The sequence below is a fragment of the Vombatus ursinus genome, unplaced genomic scaffold (assembly GCF_900497805.2).
Source record: "Vombatus ursinus unplaced genomic scaffold, bare-nosed wombat genome assembly UNPS02014818.1, whole genome shotgun sequence".
Lineage (NCBI taxonomy): Eukaryota > Metazoa > Chordata > Mammalia > Diprotodontia > Vombatidae > Vombatus > Vombatus ursinus.
The window spans coordinates 55574848-55598870 of NW_020954596.1; the positions used below are offsets into that span (position 1 = coordinate 55574848).

The 24023-nt window shown below is 36.2% G+C and overlaps 1 protein-coding gene across 2 annotated transcripts in view; it reads right to left on the reverse strand.

Moving 5' to 3' along the window:
• GABRA4 (gamma-aminobutyric acid type A receptor alpha4 subunit) overlaps nt 1–24023 on the reverse strand; it is a 93836-nt gene that overhangs the window by 44234 nt on the left and 25579 nt on the right. For both annotated transcript variants that reach the window (XM_027836394.1, XM_027836395.1), the window contains 5 exons: nt 22915–23135; nt 22738–22820; nt 18009–18152; nt 16145–16297; nt 5740–5999 (listed from right to left, as the gene is read on the reverse strand). In XM_027836394.1, the coding sequence (XP_027692195.1) occupies nt 5740–5999; nt 16145–16297; nt 18009–18152; nt 22738–22820; nt 22915–23135 (861 nt within the window). The remainder of the gene's footprint in view (nt 1–5739; nt 6000–16144; nt 16298–18008; nt 18153–22737; nt 22821–22914; nt 23136–24023) is intronic.

Consider the following 24023-nt stretch of genomic DNA (forward strand, 5'->3'; position numbering starts at 1 on the left):
AGAACAGTCCTTTCCAGCAACCCTTCCTACTATTCTCAATCTGCTTTTCTGTGTGTTTTTCTCTGCTTTTTTTTCTTTTTCCTTTTGTTGTTCTTCCCAGCCTGCTTCACAGTTAAAAGCCCTCCTCAATGAAAGTTGCCATTTCATTGCTGGTTGTAACCCGGCAGAGTATCTGGAGGAAGTGGAGACAGGTGGGTTTCACCCAGTCATCACTATCTTTCGATCAACAAAAAGATATCCTTCAAGCAACATGTTGTAAAGTAGTTCACTTTCCATTATGACACACGTTACCTTTCCCTTTCACAAACTCATTTCCTCAGTTGTCCCACAAGTACACAAAAGCTTTCCTGTGGTTGACTGCTGCCAAGAGAAATCACTACCAAGAAAAGGACTTCATCTAGTGGGCACACTAACTGATCACTGATTTAGGGGAGCATTAGTACTGTAATTCAGTGCTACATTTCAAAGAACAGAAAGCAAGCTGGTAGCTTTGCCCAAGGTGATTTGGAGAATTCTGTCATCACTTTAAAAAAGAAAGCTGAAAACTAGTACCATTACTCTTATATACGCAAGGAATGCTGAGAAAAGTCTGTCTCCATTTCCAGAAGGAATGTCTCTAGGGAATGAATAAAAACCTCAGTGAGCAAACTTCAGATTACCACTTTTCTCTGTCTCAGACTTGAAGATCCCTAGCTATGCTTGACTTTCTTCTCTTAGCTAAGAATGATTAGAAAAGAAGTTGGTTTGGCCAGAAGACAATAGACCAGTCTGATGCAGAAGCCACCAATGGACAAGATTCCTTTTCTTGTCACTCATACTTGCATCAATAAACAGGAGACTTGATAAAGATCCAAGAAAAGCACCACGTGACCTCTCCTTCAAACCAAAGCTATTACTAGGACTCCATGATATCTGCCTTTCTTCTCACAAGCAAAGTCCACTTAATCATTGTATATCCAGGGTTTGTTTAATTCTCTAACTGAAACTTCTCCATGCTGAATTTGAAAACCAATATTTTAGAACAGTATTCATTCAGTCTTCCTATTTCTCCCTTTCTGTCCCTGCACAGTCCCTATGGGCTCAGAATTACCAGCCTATTCCCTTGATCCATGTTTCCTGCCCTCTCTGCACGCCTTCTCAGAACAACAAAAACAGAAGGCAATGTTATTTTGACCATTCCATTTCCTACATGGCACTTTCAGGCCAGCTAAGAATGTTAAATAGGAAGGTTTCAGTGATACCACCCTGATGTCAGCAATATGGCAAGTTTATCGCTAAGGTGACAGAATAGACCAATGCTTCTCAGAAACCATTATTTCCATCTCCTTTTTTCCCTCCTCCTTCCGCCTGACTCTGTTTCTTCGCTGCTGGTATAAAATAAAAACAATCAGAACTTTGAGGATGGGGTTGTAATGGAAGACATGCTTTATTTCTTCCCCTTTCAATGGTAGCCAGAAAAATAATGAGATGTAGTCAAGCTACCTGGGGGCTCCTAAGACAGGAAATAAGCCCAAAAGAACTAAGCAGGTGGTAAAGAAATCACATATAAATTATGAGCCAAATAATGTTTGTTTTTCCAAAAACAAAAAATTGCATCACATTTCAGATAGAAGTCACAAATATATGTCATTGGTCTCAAGAGAGTCAGGGGAATGGGTCATATAAACCTACTCCCATTAGTGGATAAACTAAAGATACAAGTTCTACTGTATCAGTAGTGTCATTTTTGTATATAAATGAAGCATGTTACATATAAATCCACTATAACAATAATAAAATAATAACATAAAAACTAACATTTATATTGTACTTATTATGTGCCAGGCACTGTGCTAAACACTTTACAATTATCTAATTTTATCTTCATAACAACCATGCAAAATAGGTGCTATCATTATCCTCATTTTACAGATGAGGAAATTGAGGCAAAGAGAGATTAAGTGACTTGCCCAGGGTCAGATAGCTAATAAGTATTTAAAATAAGATTTAAATTCAGGTCTTCCTGACTTTAGGCCTGTAGACTCTACCCACTATCACTCTCTAGCTGCCCCTAACTCCACCATGTTATATATTAAGGAATCCATCTACTTATAGAATCAATGAATGATAAATAGGCAATGCTACTATGCATTTTATGCAATAAATCAAACATACTTGTTATCTGATTTTATCAATGGAGTGATGGTTTAATGATTTTTTTTATTTCATCAGTGTAGGTACTATTTCTACTGATGGAGATCAGAACAACTGTTTGAATAGTGTGCCTTCTCATTCTATTTAATTTATGTCCATTATTCACCATAAACCCTCCAAGGATGTTAGAATCGTATCTATTGCTGATAGGGTCCTCAGCTAATCTAATGCTAGAGTATAAAGAGGAGGAATGTGAGATAGAGTAATTAAGTCACTTGCCTAAGGTCACACAGGTAGAAAAATCAAAAATGGAAATTCAGACTTAAGTCTTCTGACTCCAGATCCATTGATCTTTCCCCAGTACAACAGTACACAGTTTACTAGGGGCCTTCCTCTTCTTCTTTTATATCATAACGATAACACTTGGGCTGTAAATCTGTGATATCTCAGTTCTCTTCCAGAACTCCTTATCTTTATCCTTCATTATCCTTTGTATACAATTTTTCACATGCAAGTCCTTATGGTGACATACCTAAGCCTGTTTATGGCGAAGGTGCATTTTTACCATGATACAACACATACATATTTTTGTAAACTACTGATGGATCACTCTACTTTAGGCAATGAAAATGGGATTAAAGTCACAGAAAAATAGATTCATACAATCTCAGTGTTGGAAGGGACTACAACAACCTTAGCTCAACCTGGTCCTGACCAAAAATCCTTTCTACAACATTACCAACAAGGGGTTATCTAGCCTTTCTTTGCTTGAAGGTATGGAATGAAGGGCAGCTAGTTGGTGCAGTGGATAGAGGACAAGGCCTTGAGTCAGAAAGACTCATCTTAGTTCAAATCTGGTTTCAGACACTTACTAGCTATGTGACCCTGGGCAAGTCACTTAATCCTATTTGCTTCAGTCTCCTCATTTAAAAATGAGCTGCAGAAGGAAATGGCAAACCCCTTTAGTATCTTTGCCAAGAAAACCCCAAATAAGGTCATGAAGAGTCAAACACAATTGAAATGACTGAACAACAACATGAAATGAAGGGAAACCCACTACACTTCAAAGCAATCAATTGCAATTCTGGATAGTGCTAATTGTTAGGAAGACTTTTGCCCCTTTCCTTCAAGCTTCTCACATAGTGGGTGTTTAATAAATGTTTCACTGAATTGAATTGAACAAAATTTTTCTATCTTTAATATTCAGCTATTGTTTCTTGTTCTGCCCCCAGGGAAAAACAGAAAATATCTAATCTTTCAACCACATTATAACCCACCAAAAAACTGAAGATTGCCATCAAAAATAGAGACAGAGATATGATAAATCTACCTATCTACATATATATGTATGCATATGTATCTATATATATCTATATTTATAGATCTCATTTTTGTGTATTTTCTTTTTTGATAAATTAGTACAGTATCATTTAAGAAATTGCAAAATGATTAAGTGGAACAAAGAAGCAGTAAATCATATAAAGCAAATACATGTTATAATTAACTACTATAGTTCCCCCTCCCTCCTGCCTAAGGGAATATAATTATCAATTGCATGTCAGTATTTATAGTACAACCACCTCTATTCAAGAAAAGTTAATCACAATAAGAAATGGATTATATGATTTGGAAAATAAAGAAATTATAGCATGAAAAAAATTGTGGCAAGCATTGAATAGAGATTAAGCATTGTATTTACAAAAATAAAAATGTAATTGCACTTTTAAAAATTAGCACAGCCGAAATAAGCTCCTTCCCCAAGTATATTCCTCAAGATACACAATTCTAAGGAAGGTACATCTGAGGAATTTAGCTGCATTAAGTAAATTTATCAGTAACTACCTCTGACTTACCATGTGCTAAAGATGAAGAAAAACATATGAATGTCCCTCAAGTCACAGGACTGCTTATTTCAGACCTACTGTCTCAAAAAGTAAACATGCTTCAATAACTCTCAATAGCCTCTCTACTTTGTCTCTCTCTTCCCTATCAGTGCAAAATGACTTGGCCAAAATTAGAGAGGCGTATAAAATAATAAGGGGGGTGTAGGTCTAAGGCATAGGAGCCCTGGGTCCTAGTCTATGTTCAGAAATGTACTAATGGTGAAACTAGGTGAGTCATTTATTTCTTTGGTCTTCAGTTTCACCTATGAAAAGAGAAAGTATTTATACTAAGACATAGTGTCTTAGTGAGTGTGACAAGGGACTGGCCTTAGAGTCAGGAAGTCTTTGGTTAAAATCTAACCTCTGGTAACATCTTAACTGTGTGTAACCATGGACAAATTTTAACCTCTCAGAGCTCTGAGCAAGCCTCTATGAATCTATATTAAAGAGAAGTTATCATATGATCCATCTTGATAAAGGGATTTTCCACAGCAATTGTTTCCTATACTGATGAGATCACAGCAGCCACCCCAAAACAAATATTTGGAAGGAAAGGAAATTGTGAACCACAAAGCACTAAGTTAATGCCAACTATTATATTTCTGAGAAATAAATAAAATGCTTAGTAACACCAAAAGCAGTTAACCTGCCTTTCAAAGATATGTCCACGCATCACAAATTTTCCATGGGCATTTGTTTCCTAACATATTTTTTTCACTGTTCCTTTTATTTTCTTGTAATGAAATTCACTTCTGTGCCTTTGATTTCATTATGTAATAGCACAGTATTAGAAACATGTTGAGCCTATTTTTCTTAATGAGACACACAGTAACCCACTAAATTGTAAATTCCTTGAGACAGCACTGTTTTGTTTCATATTTGTATCTCCCATGCCTAGCACAGCACATCACACTTGACAGGTTCCTAATACATATTTCTTAAATTGAATTAACCCTGAATGGACTTATAAAAACATATTCTACCTACTAGAGCATAGGACAGAACTAATTCCTCTCCTAAGCATGCAAAGAGTAGTCATTACTTCCCATTTGCATCCCTAGCAATTCTCTACTCCATCAAGGTTTCTGCTTGGCTGGAGAGAGAAATTTCCCACAGGTGCCTTACAGTGATGAAATGACGACTGGAAACATACTAGGCACTGTGATCATGCAGGCCACTTTTAGCAGAACCCCCTTAAGACCCACACAGCAATAGCCCTCACATATTCACTCTTCCTCTATCACCCAGCTCCAGTTCTACCCTGTAAATGAAAAGGATAATCTATCTCCTAGAGTCTTGTCCTTAGGATGATTTCCCCATTTCTTTGTACTGCTCTGAAGTTACATTTAGTTTACTGCATATTGATTTTGTATATATTTATCTCTGTACATGTTGTGTCACACAGAAGAATATAAGGACAGGGACAGGAAGCATTTATTTTTTGTCTTTGTATCCCTAGCACTAGCCTTGTACCTGGCACATGGTTAGCGATTAATAAATACGGCTGAGTTGAATTGAATATTCCCACGGCACAGCTGTTAAGTTGCTTTGGTTTTTCATTATGGACCACAGTTTGTCAAGCCTCCCAACTTGGACAGATGTGTTATTTTGTTTTGTTTCCTAGGGTTAGAAATGGCATACTGGTAGGCACCAGGTATCTCCTTCCTTATCAACTCTATCCTTGCAACAGAGGACCAGACCACAGAGAAAACACATCAAATACCTTAAGTGGTTCATCAGAACACTTTTCTTTCTGAACCGAAGGGGCCAAAAGTTCCTGCTGGGGTTTTGATGGCTTCCTTTTGGCTTTTTCCATTTGGACATTAGTAAAATAATTGACCGCAGCAAACTCGATGAGGGCAGAGAACACAAAGGCAAAGCACACAGCTATGAACCAATCCATGGCAGTGGCATAGGACACTTTTGGCAAGGAATGCCTGGCACTGATGCTCAGAGTTGTCATTGTCAGAACAGTAGTTATTCCTTTAAAACAAAGAAACAGAAAACCACGATATTTAGTTTTATTTTAAAACAATTGGAGATGAGGACACATGATAAAATTTTAAAATAACTATAACTATTTAAAATAACTAACACATAAATTTTAAAATAATTAAACAATAAAACAACTAAAATGCAAACAAGTATTTAATACAATTATTACAATTAATAAATTGTATTAATATTACAATTATTACAATTAATATTAATACAATTAATAAAAATACAAACAAGTACTAAATTACAAAAATGTACTGTATCTGGGGTGAGGTGGATTATATAATTAATTGAATGACTTTTAAAGCATGTTCCCAGTGAATAATGAAGAGAAAGCAATTCAAGGGGGAGGGCTTATGTCAGAATAAAACATACTCAGGCAACTATATTTCTAAAATGATGAGAAAAAAAGATGTTTGTTAGCAATTACAAAATTCTCTCAGGTTACGACTGACCTGAAGATTTAGCAACAAATGCTATGATTATTTCTATTAGTTCCTGAAATCCTACCCCCTCTGCCATACTATTCCTCTGAAACTAGAAAACATGGTATTCCCTAGAAAAAGTCCCACAATTCAGTCCAGTCTCAACTCTACACTGTAACATATTTCCCAGGAGGCATATACAGAAGAACCCTGAATTTTCATATCCACTGATTTTTATATAGTTATATGTGTCTACATATCTTTTTTTTTCGGTTACTGTGTCAGTCTTATTTCATATTATAAATTCCCAAGAGGATTGGCCCATCTAAACTTCTTTTATACGTGACCCAGTAGAAAATCAACCAAGTGATTAGACAGTCAAATAAATGCCTTTCAATGACAATGAGGAATGATTATAGAAGTCCGAAGCCTAAAGCATCAAGCCCAAGGAAATTCAGACAGTATTTAAGATGATGGATTCAATCTACCTCTGAAGGAGCAGCACTACATATTGATGTTCCTATTGATAGCAATCTTGAGAGGAAGTCACCACTCCATACTAAATTCTAGGATACAGATAGTCCAATCCAACAAGAATTTATTAAGTACCTTTTACATGTATATACTATGTTAAGCACTGGAGACAAAGATAAAATAAAAGCAAATACTGCTCCCTAAAGTGCTTACATTCCACTGGGCAGTTACAACATGTAAACAGATAAATTTATTTATGATTATTTGAAGATGCATGAAGAACTAAAACCTATGGCAAATAATCTATGCAAAGGCATGGAGGCAGAAGATGGATAGTTTAGATTCATGGAATAACAAGTAGATTTCATAGGTTTATACACACAAATAGTCTGTGAAAGGGAAGAATGTGAAATAAGTCTGGAATGGTGGGCTGGAGTCATAGATGAAATATTTTGGATGCTAAGCTGAAGAAAAGCAATGGTGAGCCAATGAACCAAAGAGTGTCGTGGTTGGGTTCATAGTTAGAAAAGGAGAGGGAATATAGGGATATGGTAATATTCACCCTAGTATGGAGAACATTCGATTTAACATAAGTTTAGAAAAAGGATAGGATGGATCCCATGGACTCAGATTCTTCCACAAAAATCATTTGAAGTAGGATGAAAAGCTCCCAAAGAATTAAATTCCAAAAGAAAAACAATACCAAAACAAAAGGGAAATATACTATCTACAGGTACTGATGTGGATGCACAGAAAATTCTAAACAAACTTAGATTTTTCAAAGACAGATATAGATTATGAAAGCAAAGGTAATGAAGGATGAATAGAAAAATGTGGTAAACTCCTCTAAGAGTAATGGCTGAAGTGTTGAAGCCCAGAATGAGCTGATACTGGTGAAGAAGACTAAGGATAACATTTTTTTTCTTTTGCTTTGATTTTGCTATATTGAATATCAAAGAAGAGATAAGAATGCTACTTGGAGTGGAATGGATGAGTATAATCAATGGCAAAAGAAAAAAAGAAAAAGACAAAGCTGTTCAGCTCCATTTATTTTTCGTCTACCAAGGAGAATATATGATACACTGGAAAGGACAAGACAAAGATAGATAACAGGAAAGTAAAGAGATTTTAAGAAACCAAAGGGCTAGCCCTGATGAATTCAAGTCACCTAGTTTAAATGAGCTATCTCCTAAGGTACGTACTGAAAAAAAATGGCGGATTGTTTTTCAGGACCACTTGTTCTTGCCTTTTCCAATGGATGGGACTAGGAGCCATGTCTGGAAGCTACAAAGAGGCAAAATTATACTCAATGTAAGGAAAAACTTCAAAAAAAATAGTGTCTAAAAGTAGAATGAATGGGCTGGCTCAGGAGTTGGTGAGATCTACCTCCTCAGAGGTCTTGTAGAAAATGCTGCCTGATGATTTACATGGTATGCTAAAAAGAAAATCCTTATTCAAAAACAAGTTTTGCAAAATATGTTCTAAAGCTTTCAAGAGAAACAGAGATTAAGTTATATGCTATTATAGATTATCATCAATACATTAATGATTAAAACTTAATCTATCCCTTCAGGATAAAACAAATATCTTCTGGATCTCATAGTCTCTTTACCTTAATGATTTTCACATGCACATATGATAAATTCAGGATTTTTAAATATTTTCCCTATTTAACCACAAACTGACAAAGCCATAAAACTTTCCAGTTGAAAGGAAATTAAGATGTATTTCACTGTTCAGAAAAGAACTGCTGTCATGCTGACGACTTTGTTAATTAACACTGTCTTGCCAAAGCTTTTAAATCTTCTAGCTACATAATATGGAGATGAAGCCTAATTAGTCTTTTATCTTGTGAAAGACCATCACTTTAATTAAAGTTTAGGAGCAATAAGGTTTTCTGCGACCTCCATAACTATTTCCCACTAACTAGCTACGATCAAGTGTTCTACCTAGAATAGACATCTACAATGTCAGTGTGAAGGAGATAGCTCAAAAAGACCTTCAAATTGCAAAATTCCTAATTCCTTTATTAAAACTATTCTGTTACTGAAATATCAAGGGCGGGGGGAACAATTTGCTTCAACTTTAATGTGATTTAATGAAACTCAGACTAAAAGAATAAACTAGTGTTTCTGTGAGCTTCACTATTTTGAAAACCTGTTAGAGTACGCCACCCTAAGGACTACTTTGCCCACTGGCAAGATGACCCTCAATTTCTTTTACTGTACTTTGGGAAGTTTCTGCCTTTTGGCTTTTTTCTACATAGACACGGTAAAATAAAGAGGGAGTGTCACTCCAGTAATAATTGGGAAGGAGATGCTAAAGGTGACTTGACTGAGCCAGTCAGGTTATGTGTACTAATTCAAGATCTCTGGACACTCGAAAGGCAAAGCCAAGATGATAGAGTAAAGACGGGGACTCTCCTGAGCTCTCTCCCAAATCCTTCCAATACCTATGAATGATAACTCTAAACAAATTCTAAGGCAGCAGAACCTTCAAAAAGATGGAGTGAAACCCTTTTCCAGACCAAGATAACTTAGAAGATCAGCAGGAAAGGTCTGTTGCACCAGGGAGAGAGAGGAGCTCAGTCCAGCATAGCAAACTAGGAGCAGGCTTCAGGGTGACTGAATCAGCGGCAGCAGGGGCAGCTTCCAGACCTCTTAACCCATAGATGCCAAAGACAACTTAGAAGGTCAGTAGGAAAGGTCGGTTGCACCAGGGTGAGAGTGGAGCACAGTCCAACACAAGCTGCACCAGCACAGCCCCGGCCCCAGCAAACCAGGAGCAGGCCTTGAGAGCCACTGAATCAGCAGAGGCAGTGGCTGCTTCTGCAGCTCTCATCCGACAGATGATGAGGGGGTCAAACAACTAGTCAGAAGGAGAGTACAGGGGTCTCGTGGCTAGCACTGAGGCAGGACTCTATCGCTTTGCCCATACTTAGATCTGGATGGCAGTCCCAGGACAAGGAGGAGCACTAGCACACCAGAGCTTGCAGCCACAGTGGAATGAGGACCCTCCTCACAGTTCCAAGGCAGAAAAGAGCGCTTGTGGTCACTCACAGACCAGAGCACAGGCCAGGAGAGTAGTAAATACCTCTCCTTGGATCATACCACCTTGGAAGAACTGAAAACTTACAGGTCCCTAAAAGTATCTTTGAAAACAGTTGCACAAAAACCCTGAAGCTTGGGACAGTCACCCTCCACCCTGAAGCCTACTTCAATAAATGATAATCATAACAATAATGAATAATAATAAATAATAAATGAAAATAACATAATAAGAAGTAAGAGTCCTACTTTAATAAAGTTGTAAGTCAAGTAATAGGCTGGGAATACGAGCAAACAGCAGAAAACAATTCTGACCAAAGAAAGTTACTACGATGACAAGGAAGATCAAAACACACACTCAGAAGATAATAAAGTCAAAACTCCTACATCCAAAGCCTCAAAGAAAAATATGAATTGTTCTCAGGCAATGGAAGAGCTCAAAAATGATTCTAAAAATCAAGTAAGAGAGAAAGAGGAAAAACTGGGAAGAGAAATGAGAGTGATGCAAGAAAATCATGAAAAAAAAGTGTCAACAGCTTGGTAAAGGAAACACAAAAATATATTGAAGAAAAGAACACCTTAAAAAACAGACTAGGCCAAATGGTAAAAAGAAGTACAAAAAGCCAATGAGGAGAAGAATGCCTTAAAAAAGCAGAATTGGACAAATGGAAAATGTGGTTCAAAAGCTCACTAAAGAAAATAATTCTTCAAAAATCAGAATTGAGCAAATGGAAGCTGATGACTTTATAAGAAATCAAGAAACAATAAAACAAAATTAAAAGAATGAAAAAATAAAAAACAATGTGAAATATCTCATTGGAAAAACAACTGACCTGGAAAATAGATCCAGAGGAGATAATTTTAAAATTATTAGACTACCTGAAAGCCATGATCAAAAAAAGAGCCTACACATCATCTTTCAAGAAATTATCAAGGAAAACTGCCATGATATTCTAGAACCAGAGGGTAAAATAGAAATTGAAAGAATCCACCATTCACCTCCTGAAAGAGATCCCCAAATGAAAACTCCCAGAAACATTATAGCCAAATTCCAGTGTTTGCAGGTCAAGGAGAAAATATTGCAAGCAGCCAGAAAGAAACAATTCAAGTATTGTGAAAACACAATCATTATAACACAAGATTTAGCAGCTTCTACATTAAGGGACCAGAGGCCTTGTAATATAATGTTCTGGAGGGTTACAACCAAAGAAACACCTACCCAGCAAAACTGAGCATAATCCTTCAGGGGGAAAATAGATATTCAATAAAATAGAGAACTTTCAAGCTTCTTGATTAAAGACCAGAGCTGAATAGAAATTTTGACTTTCAAATACAAGATTCAAGAGAAGCATAAAAAGGTAAACAGGAAAGGGAAATCATAAGAAAATTAATAAGATGAAACTATTTACATTCCTACATAGGAAGATATTTGTAACTCCTAAGAACTTTCTCATTATTAAGGCAATTAGAAGAAGTATATATAAACAGAGGGCACAGGTGTGAGTGGAATATAAAGGGATGATATCTAAAAAAATAAAATTAAAAAGTTAGAGAGGAATGAACTTAGAAGAGGAGAAGGAGAGAAGAAGAATGAAGTAAATTATCTCACAAAAAAAGAGGCAAGAAAAATATTTTGCAGTGGAAGGTGGTGAGGGAGAGGGAGTGAACCTTACTCTCATCAGAATTGGCTCAAAGAGGGAATAACATAACACACTCAATTGGGTATAGAAATCTATCTTACCCTACAGGATAGTAGGAGAAGAAGAGGATAAGAGAAAGGAGGCTGGGGGGCATAATAGAAGAGAGGACAGATTGGGGGAGGGAGTAGTCGAGAAGCAAAATACTTTTGAGGAGGGACAAGGTAAAAGGAGAGAGAGAATAGAATAAATGGGAGGGGGCAAAAGTAACTGTGAAAAAAATATGAAGCAAGTTTCTCTGATAAACACCTCATTTCTCAAACACAAAGAGAACTGAGTCAAATTTATAAAAATAAGAGCCACTCTCCTATTGACAAATGATCAAAATACATGATCAGCTTTCAGGTGAAGTAATCAAAGCTATCTATAGCCATATGAAAAAAAATGCTTTCAATCACTAATGATTGGAGAAATGCAAATTAAAGCAATTCTGAGGTACTACCTCACACCTATTAGATTGGCTAATAGAACAGGAAAGGAAAATGACCAATGGAGGGGATGTGGGAAAAATGGGGCACTAATGCACTGTTGGTGGAGTTGTGAACTGATTCAACCATTCTGTAGAGCAATTTGAAACTATGCCCAAAAGGCTATAAAACCATGTATAACCTTTGACTTAGCAACACCACTACTAGGTCTGTATCCCAAAAGAGATAAAAAACAAAAAGGAAAAGGACCTATATGTACAATGCACAATGTACATATGTGCATCTCTTTTCTGAGGAGAAAGACTTAGAAATTGAGGGCATGCTCATCAATTGGGGAATGACTAAACAAGTTGCAGTGTGTGATTGTGATGGAATACAATTGTGCTTTGGGAAATGATGAGTGAGATGATCTCAGAAAAGTCTGAAGAGACTTCCATGAGCTGATTCAAAGTGAAATGTACTGTGTACAAAGTAACAGCAACATTGTAGGATGATTGGCCGTGAATGATTTAGCTATTCTCAGCAATACAATGATCCAAGACAACTTTGAAGGAATTATGATTTAAAAAAGTGATCCATCCCCAGAGAGGGAAATCATGGTGTCTGAGTACAGACTGAAGCATACTTTTTTAACTTTATTTTTCTTGAGGGTTTTTTTTCCCGTCTGTATTTTCTTTCACAACATAACTATTATGGAAATGTTTTGCATGACTACACATGTATAAGCTATAACAAATTGCTTACCTTCTCAATGAATGGGGGTGGGAGGGAAGAAAGAAGAGAATTTGGAATTCAAAGTTTTAAAAACGAATGTTAAAAATTATTTTTTACACATAACTGGGGAGAAATAAAATACTAAACAAAATCTCTGGACACTTCATTCTCCAGGTCTTTTTGGTGTATGTCAACTTGGCATTAAAACATGAGTTTGGAAAGGAAAAAGAGTGAGACGAGGAAAAACACGAGGGAACCCTCCAACCTATATGGCCTTTGTCTTCTGGGTGACTATCTGAAAGATTAACAAAGGGCACGGCATTTTTAACACAGGCTGAGATGTTTAAATCATTCCCCTTTCAGCCAGGGAAAAACACTTCTCTTTCTCATATTATTATATCAAGGGTGACACAGAGCATGTCCTTGAGCATATGTATTACACATCGATTTAGTGTAGCATTTGCCTGACCACACATTCAAGTAAATGTTGCACAGGGTAGCAGGCAGAAGCAACAACCCAGATTAGAATCAAACCATAGCAGCCATGCCTCTTTGGCCACTAGAAAGGCTGATATCAGTGTTCATCTGTCTTAAGACATTTCTTGGCCTGTGTGTACCCTACAGATATTTCAATACAATGGTGTGCTTTCTTGTTTTTCTTTTTTGACACATTTAAATGCCAGTGCCAATCTCTGAGTTAGAACACAGAACATGAACATTTTTGCCCAGAGTGTGAATACAAGCTGTATGTACATAGAGGTGAATATGGGCTGGCCAATCACAAGGGAAATAAGTAGCATTAACTTAACAGTGTGATAACACAGTCCTGCTGCCAGCTGACATTTACTCACATGTTTAAAGTTCCCCTCTCCAGGCCTATTTTTAAATCTTAGAATCATAGAATGGTAGAGCTCTAAGGGAGCTTAGAGGTCATTTACTCTAAATCCTCTTCTTAGTGAATGGAAAACGAGGCATTGAGAAGTGACACCCAAGGTCAAGCACTTGTCCTTTTTCACTTTTCGACACCCTCTTTGACTCTATGTAGTAACAAACTGTAAAATGAAGTGATTGGACTAGAGGACATCCCACTAAGTTCCCTTCCAGTGCTAAATCTATAATCCTCTGATAGACGTAGAAATTGGTATGAATAGAAGAGTGTAATTTAGACACTGAAGAAAAGAAATTGCTGGACTTAGAAATACTATTCTCAACATATATTTTTTTAAAAGTGTTTCTACAAAAAGCAAATTCCACTTGCAGAATGTCTGACAGGTCCTTCCGGTTATATAGAAAAATAGCTTCCTATCAAGTTAGTTCTATCCACTTCAGTTCTTTAGAATCCCCGAGCTATGAGAACTATGGAAACTCATAGCTCACTTCTCCAATTTGGTATTATGTGAGTAAACTTCTCTCCAAAAAATGGGACAAGTTACCTAAGAGACAGCCTCAGACTATATGCAAACAGGCTGAGATGCTCCAGAGCAGGGAATGAGCCTATGAGCTCAAACACTTTTCTTCTCTAGCGGTCTAGTTAAAGTTTTATTACTGCTGCAACGAAGTAGGCAAAGGTTGCAGACTGACAATCATCTGAGTCATCAACACAAGAAAGATAGCTGCCAGCCATAGTTCCCCTTCCTCTCTAACAATACCCAAAAATCATTGTGGAAGAAAGTATGTGGCAATAGCCAGCTGAGAGATAGAGTTTTTGACATCAACTAATAACTGATCACCAATGATTCCTACTCTGTGTGTTCCTTAGGCCCCTGCTTAAGAAAATGATAATGTAATTAGAAGCACTTTTCAAAGATTATAGTTAATTACAAAATGTCATTTCTAGATAGAAGTTTTAATGGTAAAAGGCCTGAGGTAGGTATTTTGGCCTTACCATAATAACATGTGATATTAAAAGAAGCTCCAAAACATTCCAAGAAAGTAGAGCAGCGGATTTCCAAGGCTCCCTTGCCTCCATACAGAATATATCAATCTCCTAGAAGTTTCCTGGCCAGACATCTGGCCCAGATTAGCACCTGTAAATATTCTCCGTGGACTATCTATATCAGAATACCCCTGGTGCTTCATAAAGCTAATTCAAGGTTCAGAGGTTTACATGGAGAGTTCTGCATATTCATAATTTCCTCAAACATTCACGTCATTCTGTAGAGGTGCTCCACAGAACAATATGATTGCTCTGACCCTATACTAACAATATCCTGATGCCTTTTCTGGAAAAGCAAAAGAGTGGCCAGACGCCCCAGGAGACATCCAAATGTCACCTACTCCCATTCCAGCATCCATCCCATGTTAGCTTTCTTCCGTACTCCCACCTCTATCTGCTCTTCTCTAATAATGCACAATTATCAGAGTGAAAAGCCAGAAGCTTTATAATTTAAAATCCCTTTAAAATCTAACTCACTATTTAACAAATCTGATTATTAAGATTATAGATTTGGAACTAAAAAGGGCCTCAGAGGCCATCTCATCCAACCCCATCATTTTACTGATGGGAAAGAGGCTAAAGCCAGGAGAAATGAAGTAGCGTGCCTACGGTCGCAGAGATAGTAGGTGGCCAGATTTTAACCCAAGTCTCGTCCTTGGGATGTAGAGCCAGAGTTCTTTCAACTACACAAAGCTCCCTCATATGTGGAAAGTAGTTATTAAAACTTGTTAAATTTTCCAAACTCAAGTAACTCAGGGCATTATATGTTGTAGAAAAGCAAAACATAAGCCAATATAAAAATATAGCATATATGTGGTATTTAATAATGAACTAATAAACTACACATATATGAAATCTTTTGTTTCATTGCATTTAAACCATTTAAGGTTTGAGGTTTTTTTTTTCTTTTCATTTAAAGCCAAATTATTCCACATCTTCACATAACCATTCAGCCATGAATTTTATTTGCTTTATTTTAAGCTTTTCTTTGCAAATTACATCCCAGTGTATTTCATTTTAACATCTAGATAAAACTTCAATTAAATTATATAGCATTAGATTACAAATCCAAGAGTATCACTGAAAGGGAAATTATGTTTAGAGGTACATTTGGCCTTCACACTCATGGTTCCCACTGAGGTTAATTTAATATGACTCCAACAGGAGGGCTTCCAATAGTATTTTTACACAAACACCTAAAGGTAACATGAGCCCTAAGGCCTGCACATACACATAACCTTAATGTTTCTTTCTGGCTGGACAGTTGTAAATACAAATAAGATTCTGTACACTATTCAACCTGACATAAAAATGCTAACACAATGCTTTTAAGGGAAGGTTTTATTCTAAAAGCAATATTCTAAAGGAGGGCAGGTAACAAATAGGACCAATAAATAAATTGTAATTACCAAACACAGTTCTAGCTGGAACAGATTCTTTATTTATCCAGAAAGAAACTTGAGAAAGAATCACAGTCATGATGCATGGGATATATGTCTGAATCATGAAATAACCCATTTTCCTTCTGAGATGGAAGTAAACTGTCATAACAATGTATTCACCTACAAATAAAACAGGAGGAAAATATGTTACTGACTCTGCATGCCATTTATTTCCACATGCATATTTCAGACCATCAATTTGTATCTGAAATAATATCATCATCTAAGCTTTGAGACACAAACCAGAGGCTGTGTATGTGTGTGTGTGTGTGTGTGTGTGTGTGTGTGTTTCAGAAAGAGATGCTGAAAGGAGGCTGAACATCACCTTTTTTTTTTCAGTGTGATAATCTGTTGACTTAATGTTTAGGGCTAATAATGACAATGCTTTTTTGGGTGAGGAATTACTGCATAATGAGTTCTTAGCTAAGCTCATTTAGCACTTAAAGGAATGATGGTACACATATACAGCACATTCTGCAGGATTCTAATTATTTACCTGGAAAATTATAGATTAAACTTCATTAATTTAGATGGATATATTGATAACAATGGGAATTTGTGTTTGTTTTGTTTTGTTTTTTATTTTATTTTATTGGGGGAGGGAGGCTGAAGGAGAATTCTAGACCTGATATTTCATATGTGTAAGGAGCTCATTGTGTGGAAACTTCCTCCATTAAAGACTGGCAATTCTGTGACTAAACGTCTTAGAAAGTTTCCTGGGGCACTAAATGTTTAAGTGACTTTCCCACAGTAACAGAGTTAGGATGAATTGGAAGCAGGAGTTAAAGGAGTGTTCCTTACTCCAAGGCTGGCTCTCTCTTTAATGGTCCAAATCACTTCTCCTAAGAATTTAGGTCAACAATTTCAGCCAAGAACTTTATTTATCTATGTTATAACATTTGAAATGAAATAGATATAGCTACATATGTGATCAGTTATAATTTTACCATGCTTTTTAATTTGCTTTAAAAAAAATTGACCTAATAAAGAAAAACAAACATTTGGATTCCTATTATCTATCAAAAAAAAGTATTAATAAGGTAATTTTAAAAGACCAAATACAAAACTCCCATAAAGAAAGTTTTGGGAGGAAACTGTGATTCCCATTAACTGACTATATAAGCTAAGGTTTCAGAAGATGTCCACGTATTTTTAAAGTAGTATCATCCAGCCAGAAACTGGATAATTCATTTTTAGAAATGCATATGAGGTAAGTGAGCTTAGGTCTAAAAACTGAGAAAGAAGAATCATTTTTAACTCACTAGTTGGTGTTTTCCTTTTAAATAAACTAAAATCAAATATTTCATCCTTTTTCCCATAAATTTAAAGAGCACAGATAGTATAAACACCTTTTATACTTGTCAACCACATCTTCTCTAGGGACAACTTTAAAGTACTACCTTAAAGTTCCTTGTACATGGCTCTCTATCATTTGCTCTTCTAAATCAGAAGAAGAATTACAAATTAAGCAAGATAAAGATGGCTCTGTGAAAGCATAAGACCTGCAGAATAGCCTTTATCCTAGCTATCTGAAAAAATAAAAATGTCCCCTGAACTTTGCATGTGTGTTTCAATGATCATGATACACCTTTTTCTAACCTTTCCAACTGGTAACATCATCTGGTTTCCTTGATGGACTTATTACTCAAATATCAAACAGATCTTTTAATGAGTTTAAGAATACAAGTCAAAAGAAAGAAAACCTAAGATATGCTTTCTATGCCATTCTGCTTTTGGAGGCTTTATCAGAATCCCCTGTAAACAACAGGTAAGACAAAACTGCATTGCAGATGCTATATCCCAAGTTCATTCTAATAGGTAGTCATCTTACCTGTAATAGATTTGATGGTTTCACTGGACACTGTTTGCCCAACCAGGTCATACTGAACTAAACTGGAAGACTCTTTTGGAACTTCCACAGACTTCTCAGGACCTTTCGTCCAGGTATAAATCATCTCACTCTTTGGGTAAGCATCTAGACAGCAACATAGGGTAAGGGATTAGGTTGAGGGTTCCAGTCCCAATCAGTTTTACACATGGACAGGCTGAGCTAGCTAAGAATAGCAAAAACAAAAATTGCTGGAAAACAACAACCTTTCAACTTATTTGAGGTCAGCTTTAAGTCTCCAAGAAGTCTGATATCTAAATAAGCCCTGCAATTCAGCAGGATTCCTTTTGTTCAGGTCAAAGGAAAATAAACTAAAATGCTGTGTCTGCATCACTGCACCTGGAAATGTGCAGTCCATCTAAAATCTTTTCTATTAAAGTTAAATAAACCTGTTCCTTCCTCTCTCTCATCTCTGACTCCTCTCTGATATTGGACCATAACTTATTTCTTCCACATTAATGCAAAAATTGCCAATAAGAAAAATACCAGATGCTATTTATAACAAAGGATGCTATTGTTGGAAGAGATCTCCAGGGGTCACCTAGTCCAGCCCACTGCCTCTGGGCAAAGCACACTGCATCTAAACCACTCTACACAGATGACTGCCTATGCCTTTTTTTTAAAGCTCTCCAGGGAATGAGATTATATAAACAGTTGCACTACCTTTGAACCTTTACAATCAGGATATCTTCCCTTACATCTACCATAAATCCCAGTAGCTATAATTTAAATCCATTTCCTCTTGTACTGTTATCAGTGTAAATAAATAACAACTGCTTACCACTCTCCCAAGAGAATTTCCTAGCTCTGATACAAGCCAATCCAACATTATGAACATGGAGCATTGACTTCATGGCTGAGACTAGACAGAAGTGCTATTTGACCCTACCCTACATGAGACTGTCTGTTCTGAAAAACTAACCAAAAAAATAAAAAACACTTTATAAATTACATGAGGAACAAAATATGAAGCTATCTGTCTTCAATTTACAACTATGTAACCAAAATTTACCTATGGCAATTTCAAAGGCTTTTATTAATATTGTCAAGGCCCCACTGTGCTCTGTACCTCAGATAGCACACTCTTCTGATTCTCCTTCTCCTTCTCTAACCACTCCTCTTCTCCCTAAGCTTTTCATTTGGTAGTTCCACAAAGGTGTCTCCTTGAACCTCTGCCCTCCTCCCTTAGAATTCTTATTTGCTTCCATGCTTCAATAATCTATGAAGAATGAATGAATGAATGAATGAATGAAAAAGCATATGAGCCCAGTATGTATCTCCCAGATCTAAATCTTCTAGACCTTCCTTCTAAGCTTCAGACTGGAATTTCCTGGATGAGTACTTCATACTCAATATGTCAAAAATAGAGCTTATCATCTTTCCCCCTAAACCTGCCTTTCCTTCTGAATCTCATTCTTCCTATCTGTGGTACTAATTGGTCCCCAATTTTTGTAACCTTCAGAACCTCTAGATTTTTGATACTTCCCTTTCCTTTACCTCTCACAGCCAATCAGTAAAAAAAGGGTCTTCTAGATTCTAACTCTACAGCATGTCTCAAATTCATAGCCTTCTCTTGATTCCTACTTCTGTTGTTTGTTTTATTTTTAATATTTTGATGACTGCATTTGAATACAACTGGTTTCCTTTGTAATATTACACATTTTATTTTATACACTTAAAATCCTTATTCTGAGGAGTCCTTAGACTCTGCCAAACCACTGAAGGGGGCCATGATATATACAAAAAGTGGATTAAGAACCCCTGCTCTAGAGAAAGTCCTCTTTGGCACCTCAGACCTTCTTGCCTGCACTCATTTCCCCTTTAATCTGTCCTTCATACTAATGATAGAATAAGCTTTCTTGGATTACATCTATGTACATCACTTTCCCTGCTCAAAAACCATAGTTGTTTTCTCCTCCTTCTCACAATTAAAGTTCAAGATATTAAAAGCCATCCATAACCTGATCTTCCTTTCCAGCAATATCTCCTATTATTCCCCTTTACCTGACATTCAAAGCCATCTGCAACCTGACCTACAATTTCATCATTATCTGCTATAATCCCTCTCCACACACTCTTATGTTCCAATCAGACTGTACAGCTCTGTAGTCACTGGGGAGTTCTCTTCCTTCTCAACATGCATCATACTATCATGCTTCTCCACTCATGCCAAGGCTTTCCCTTCTGTCTAGAAGGTGCTTTTCCCCTCTCTTTCCCTACTGAAGTCCTAGCCATCCTTTAAAAATAAACCCAACTCCAGCTTCCCCTTGGTAATCTTCCCTAATATCCAACACATTGCAAGTTATTTTTTTCCTCAGAGTTCTCCTAGCCCTTTTTTTTTTGCATTCTAATTCTCTCATCAAATTGGATTGCCTACTATAACTATATGCATCTGTGTCTTATTTCTCTTAAAAGATTGTAAACTTCATCCTTTTAATCATCTCTCTATCTGAAGCAAATTACAAAAATCACCAGGAAAGTGTTTGATACAGTTTTAGCAAATTTCCATTTGTAATTAACAAAAAATAATAATTAAAAAACAATGATGGCTGCTACTAAAAAAAAAACTAATCAACCAACAAATAATTATTAAGTAGTTTTTATGTACCAGGAATGACACTAGGTACTAGAGATGCAAAGAAAAAAATCCATTCTGTCAGTGTGTGCCTGTGTGTTATAGCTATACATGTATAAAATTTGTTTCAAGATTATCAACATATGTATAAGTACATTTATATATAAACATTTACTCACATATGCATATACGTATGTGTTTGTATGTTCCTTAGATACGAAAATAGAAAAGTACTTTAAAACAGGCACATAATATTGTGCCTATTTTACACAAATGCTTGTTGAATGAATGGAAGAGAAGAATAAGCACTGGTAATAAGTAACATGCTCTTTACTTCATTCTCACAATAGCAACAAATGTTTTAAATTTAAAATAGAGGCCAATGAATTGTTTTCCCAATGCTATCTAGGAGAAATTGCATAGGGCAAGGGAAATTTATGTGGATGTGGTATCTGGATCTTAAGGTCATGTTTCCATAATGAAGTCAACTAAATGCTGTCTCCACAGGCAAAGGCTCCCTCCAAATTCTGGGAAACTAAGTTTATGCAACCACTAACTTGTTCTACACTGATATTTAATAAAGAAGAAGTCATGACAGTAGGTAGCTTCCTATGAGCACCAGGACTGCAAACTAGATTTTGAATTACTCTGAATCATAATCAGTACTTGAATTAAAAGGTAGCATGAGGTAGAATACTACTCACTTCATTTCATAAGATGCTAAAACTATCCTGTTGCCATTTTTCAGACTTGTGATAAATCACTTCATTTGCTTATTAATTTTCTCCTAAAGCAACTGAATGACCACAGAGTAGCCCTAACCCTATCCCATAAGTCCCTTGTGCTTATACAGAAAAACTGAACAGCCAACCTGAAAGCTGATATGGCAGGATTCTATCGTTCCTTCCACCCAAATTGTCAGCAGATACAAAGCCTCAAGAGTCCTTCAAAAATATTTTTGCCACTTTGTTTGAAGATTATCAGCTTATGGATGATATATTGAAAACCCAGTCTTTCACAACTTGTGTTGATTTTGCTTCTCAGAAAAATTTGAAACCTTTTCTGTGATAATAAATACGACATTTTATCCGTCCTGCCAAACAACAAGGCTTGCAACCTTGGAGTGATCCTTGACCCTTCCCTCTCATTCACACTCCGTGGAATTGAATGGGTAAGCTTTTTAAGCACTTGCTGTGTTCCGATGTTTAGGAAAATAAATAGAAAAAAAATACTATCCCTGTTCTCAAAAATCACATTCGAATCAGAAAAGACTACACATATATAGTATATAGCCATATTCCATCATTTAACAAGTCTTGTTGATTCTTCCTCCACAATATCTCTCAATCTGCCTCCTTCTCTTCAGTCCTATAGTCTCTGCCGTACTTCACATCCTCCATACCTCTTGCCTGGACTATTGCAAACAGCCTCTAAATTAGTCTCCCTACTTCTTATCTTTCCCATCTCCAATCCATTCTTCTTACAGTTGGAAAATTAATATTTCTAAACAAAGATTTGGCCATATCACTTGTCCCACTCGAAATCTTCAATGGTACTGTATCTTATAGTACATTAAAAAAAATCTTCAGCCTAACTTTTAAGGGCCTCAACAATCTACCTGCCACCTACCTTTCCAGTCATTTGTCATTATTTTCTTTTATACATTCATCATTCCAGTCAAACTGGCCTACTCTCTGTTCCCCCTGCATAGTATTCCATCTACTACCGCCATACTTTTGCAAGTTGGTTTCCACTGCCTTGAAAGCCATCTCTTAGAATCTCTAGTTCTCTTCAAACTTCAATACTACCTCATCTCTTATGATGCCCCTCTAGCTGTTAAGGCCACCTTTCCCTTGAAATTACTTTTGTAATTTCATATTTTTGAATTTTGTACTTTTGTATTTGAATATATGTGCATATGTTATACCCTGGTCTATGACCCCCAGTAGAATGTATGATACATAAAGATTAAAAACTCTTTGGTTTTCTGTCTTTATATCTACAATGCCTAGTGTGCCTTACAAATAATAGGTACTTTATAAATCTTATTACTGAATTCAATAGTTAATTAAAAGAAGCTTCATGATTTTAACTTACAACTCCCAAATTTCAAGGGACATGCATGACCATCCATGGGGAAATCCACTAATCTCATAGGGCACTCTGCACTTATGGTAAGCCTACAATGAAACAAATAGAATCAAAAAGATTTAATCATTTTCATAATCATCTTTATTTCTTAGCATGCATAAAATAAAAGAAAGAGTTGATCACCTCATTGTGTATAAAATGGTGCCATTTCTCATAATTCTAAAGAGCTTGTTTGGGGCTGTCATATTATGGGAGACAGATTTTTTCCCATTCCTGAAGAAAGTATCAGGTGTCCACACTTTAGTTACCATCATATTGTTCAGCCTTAAAATTTCAATAGGGCCATCATATTTTAGTCTTTTGTCAATCCATGTTTGCCGAAAGAAGACATCCATTGTGTATTCCTGGGTGAGCAAACCACAGCAACCCCAAACACAAGTTATTATACATAAATTAACAAGAGAATAGATAAGCACATATGCACACATGCACACAAAACCACACAAGCAAAATCAAATCAATAGAAGACATTTACAAATGGCAATGACAAAGCGTTCCAGCAATTAAAACATGTTATATATGTCTTGATACTTCAATTCCCTGAATTAGTCAGATAAAGAAATCATCATACATATTTAATCACTCAAGAATAATTACTATAATTCAATAAGATTGCAAGAAGGTGGCAATTACACTTTTACTCTAATATTATATACATATACATATATATCAGGAAATAAAATGAGATAATGAATAACAAATGTCACTAGGTTTTTTAGAAGAGTAAAGTAAAAGAATAAAGTAAATCAACAACTAAAAAAGTTTTATGCACAACAAATTAAAATTAGAAATTAGATATTCAAGTATTTTAAATCATGTACACCTGACTTAAAGGTACTACCAACCATCCACTGTGCACGTCAAACATCTTTATGTAACCTTAAGAGCACACACTTAAATAGATGAATTCATTCTGACATCTACCAGAGATTGGTGTATTGGGCTCTTCAAGAATTAAGGGGGAAAAAAAACATACAACTGGGCCAAAATGAAATGCTAAAATATGGCCCCTCAGGACTGTGAGATAGCTTTGTGCCAGAAACAATTTCAGTTGTTATAATCTCTAATTTTCTCCATCCCAGTGGTTTTCACAGAGGAAAAAAAAAAATCAACTCATAAGATTGTCGTATGGGGAGCAGTAACAATAAACTTCTTTCCTTTTGTAGAAAATGAATCCAGGCAAAAACATACTGAAATGTTAGGGTTGAAATGCAAATTCTGTGACCTCCTTT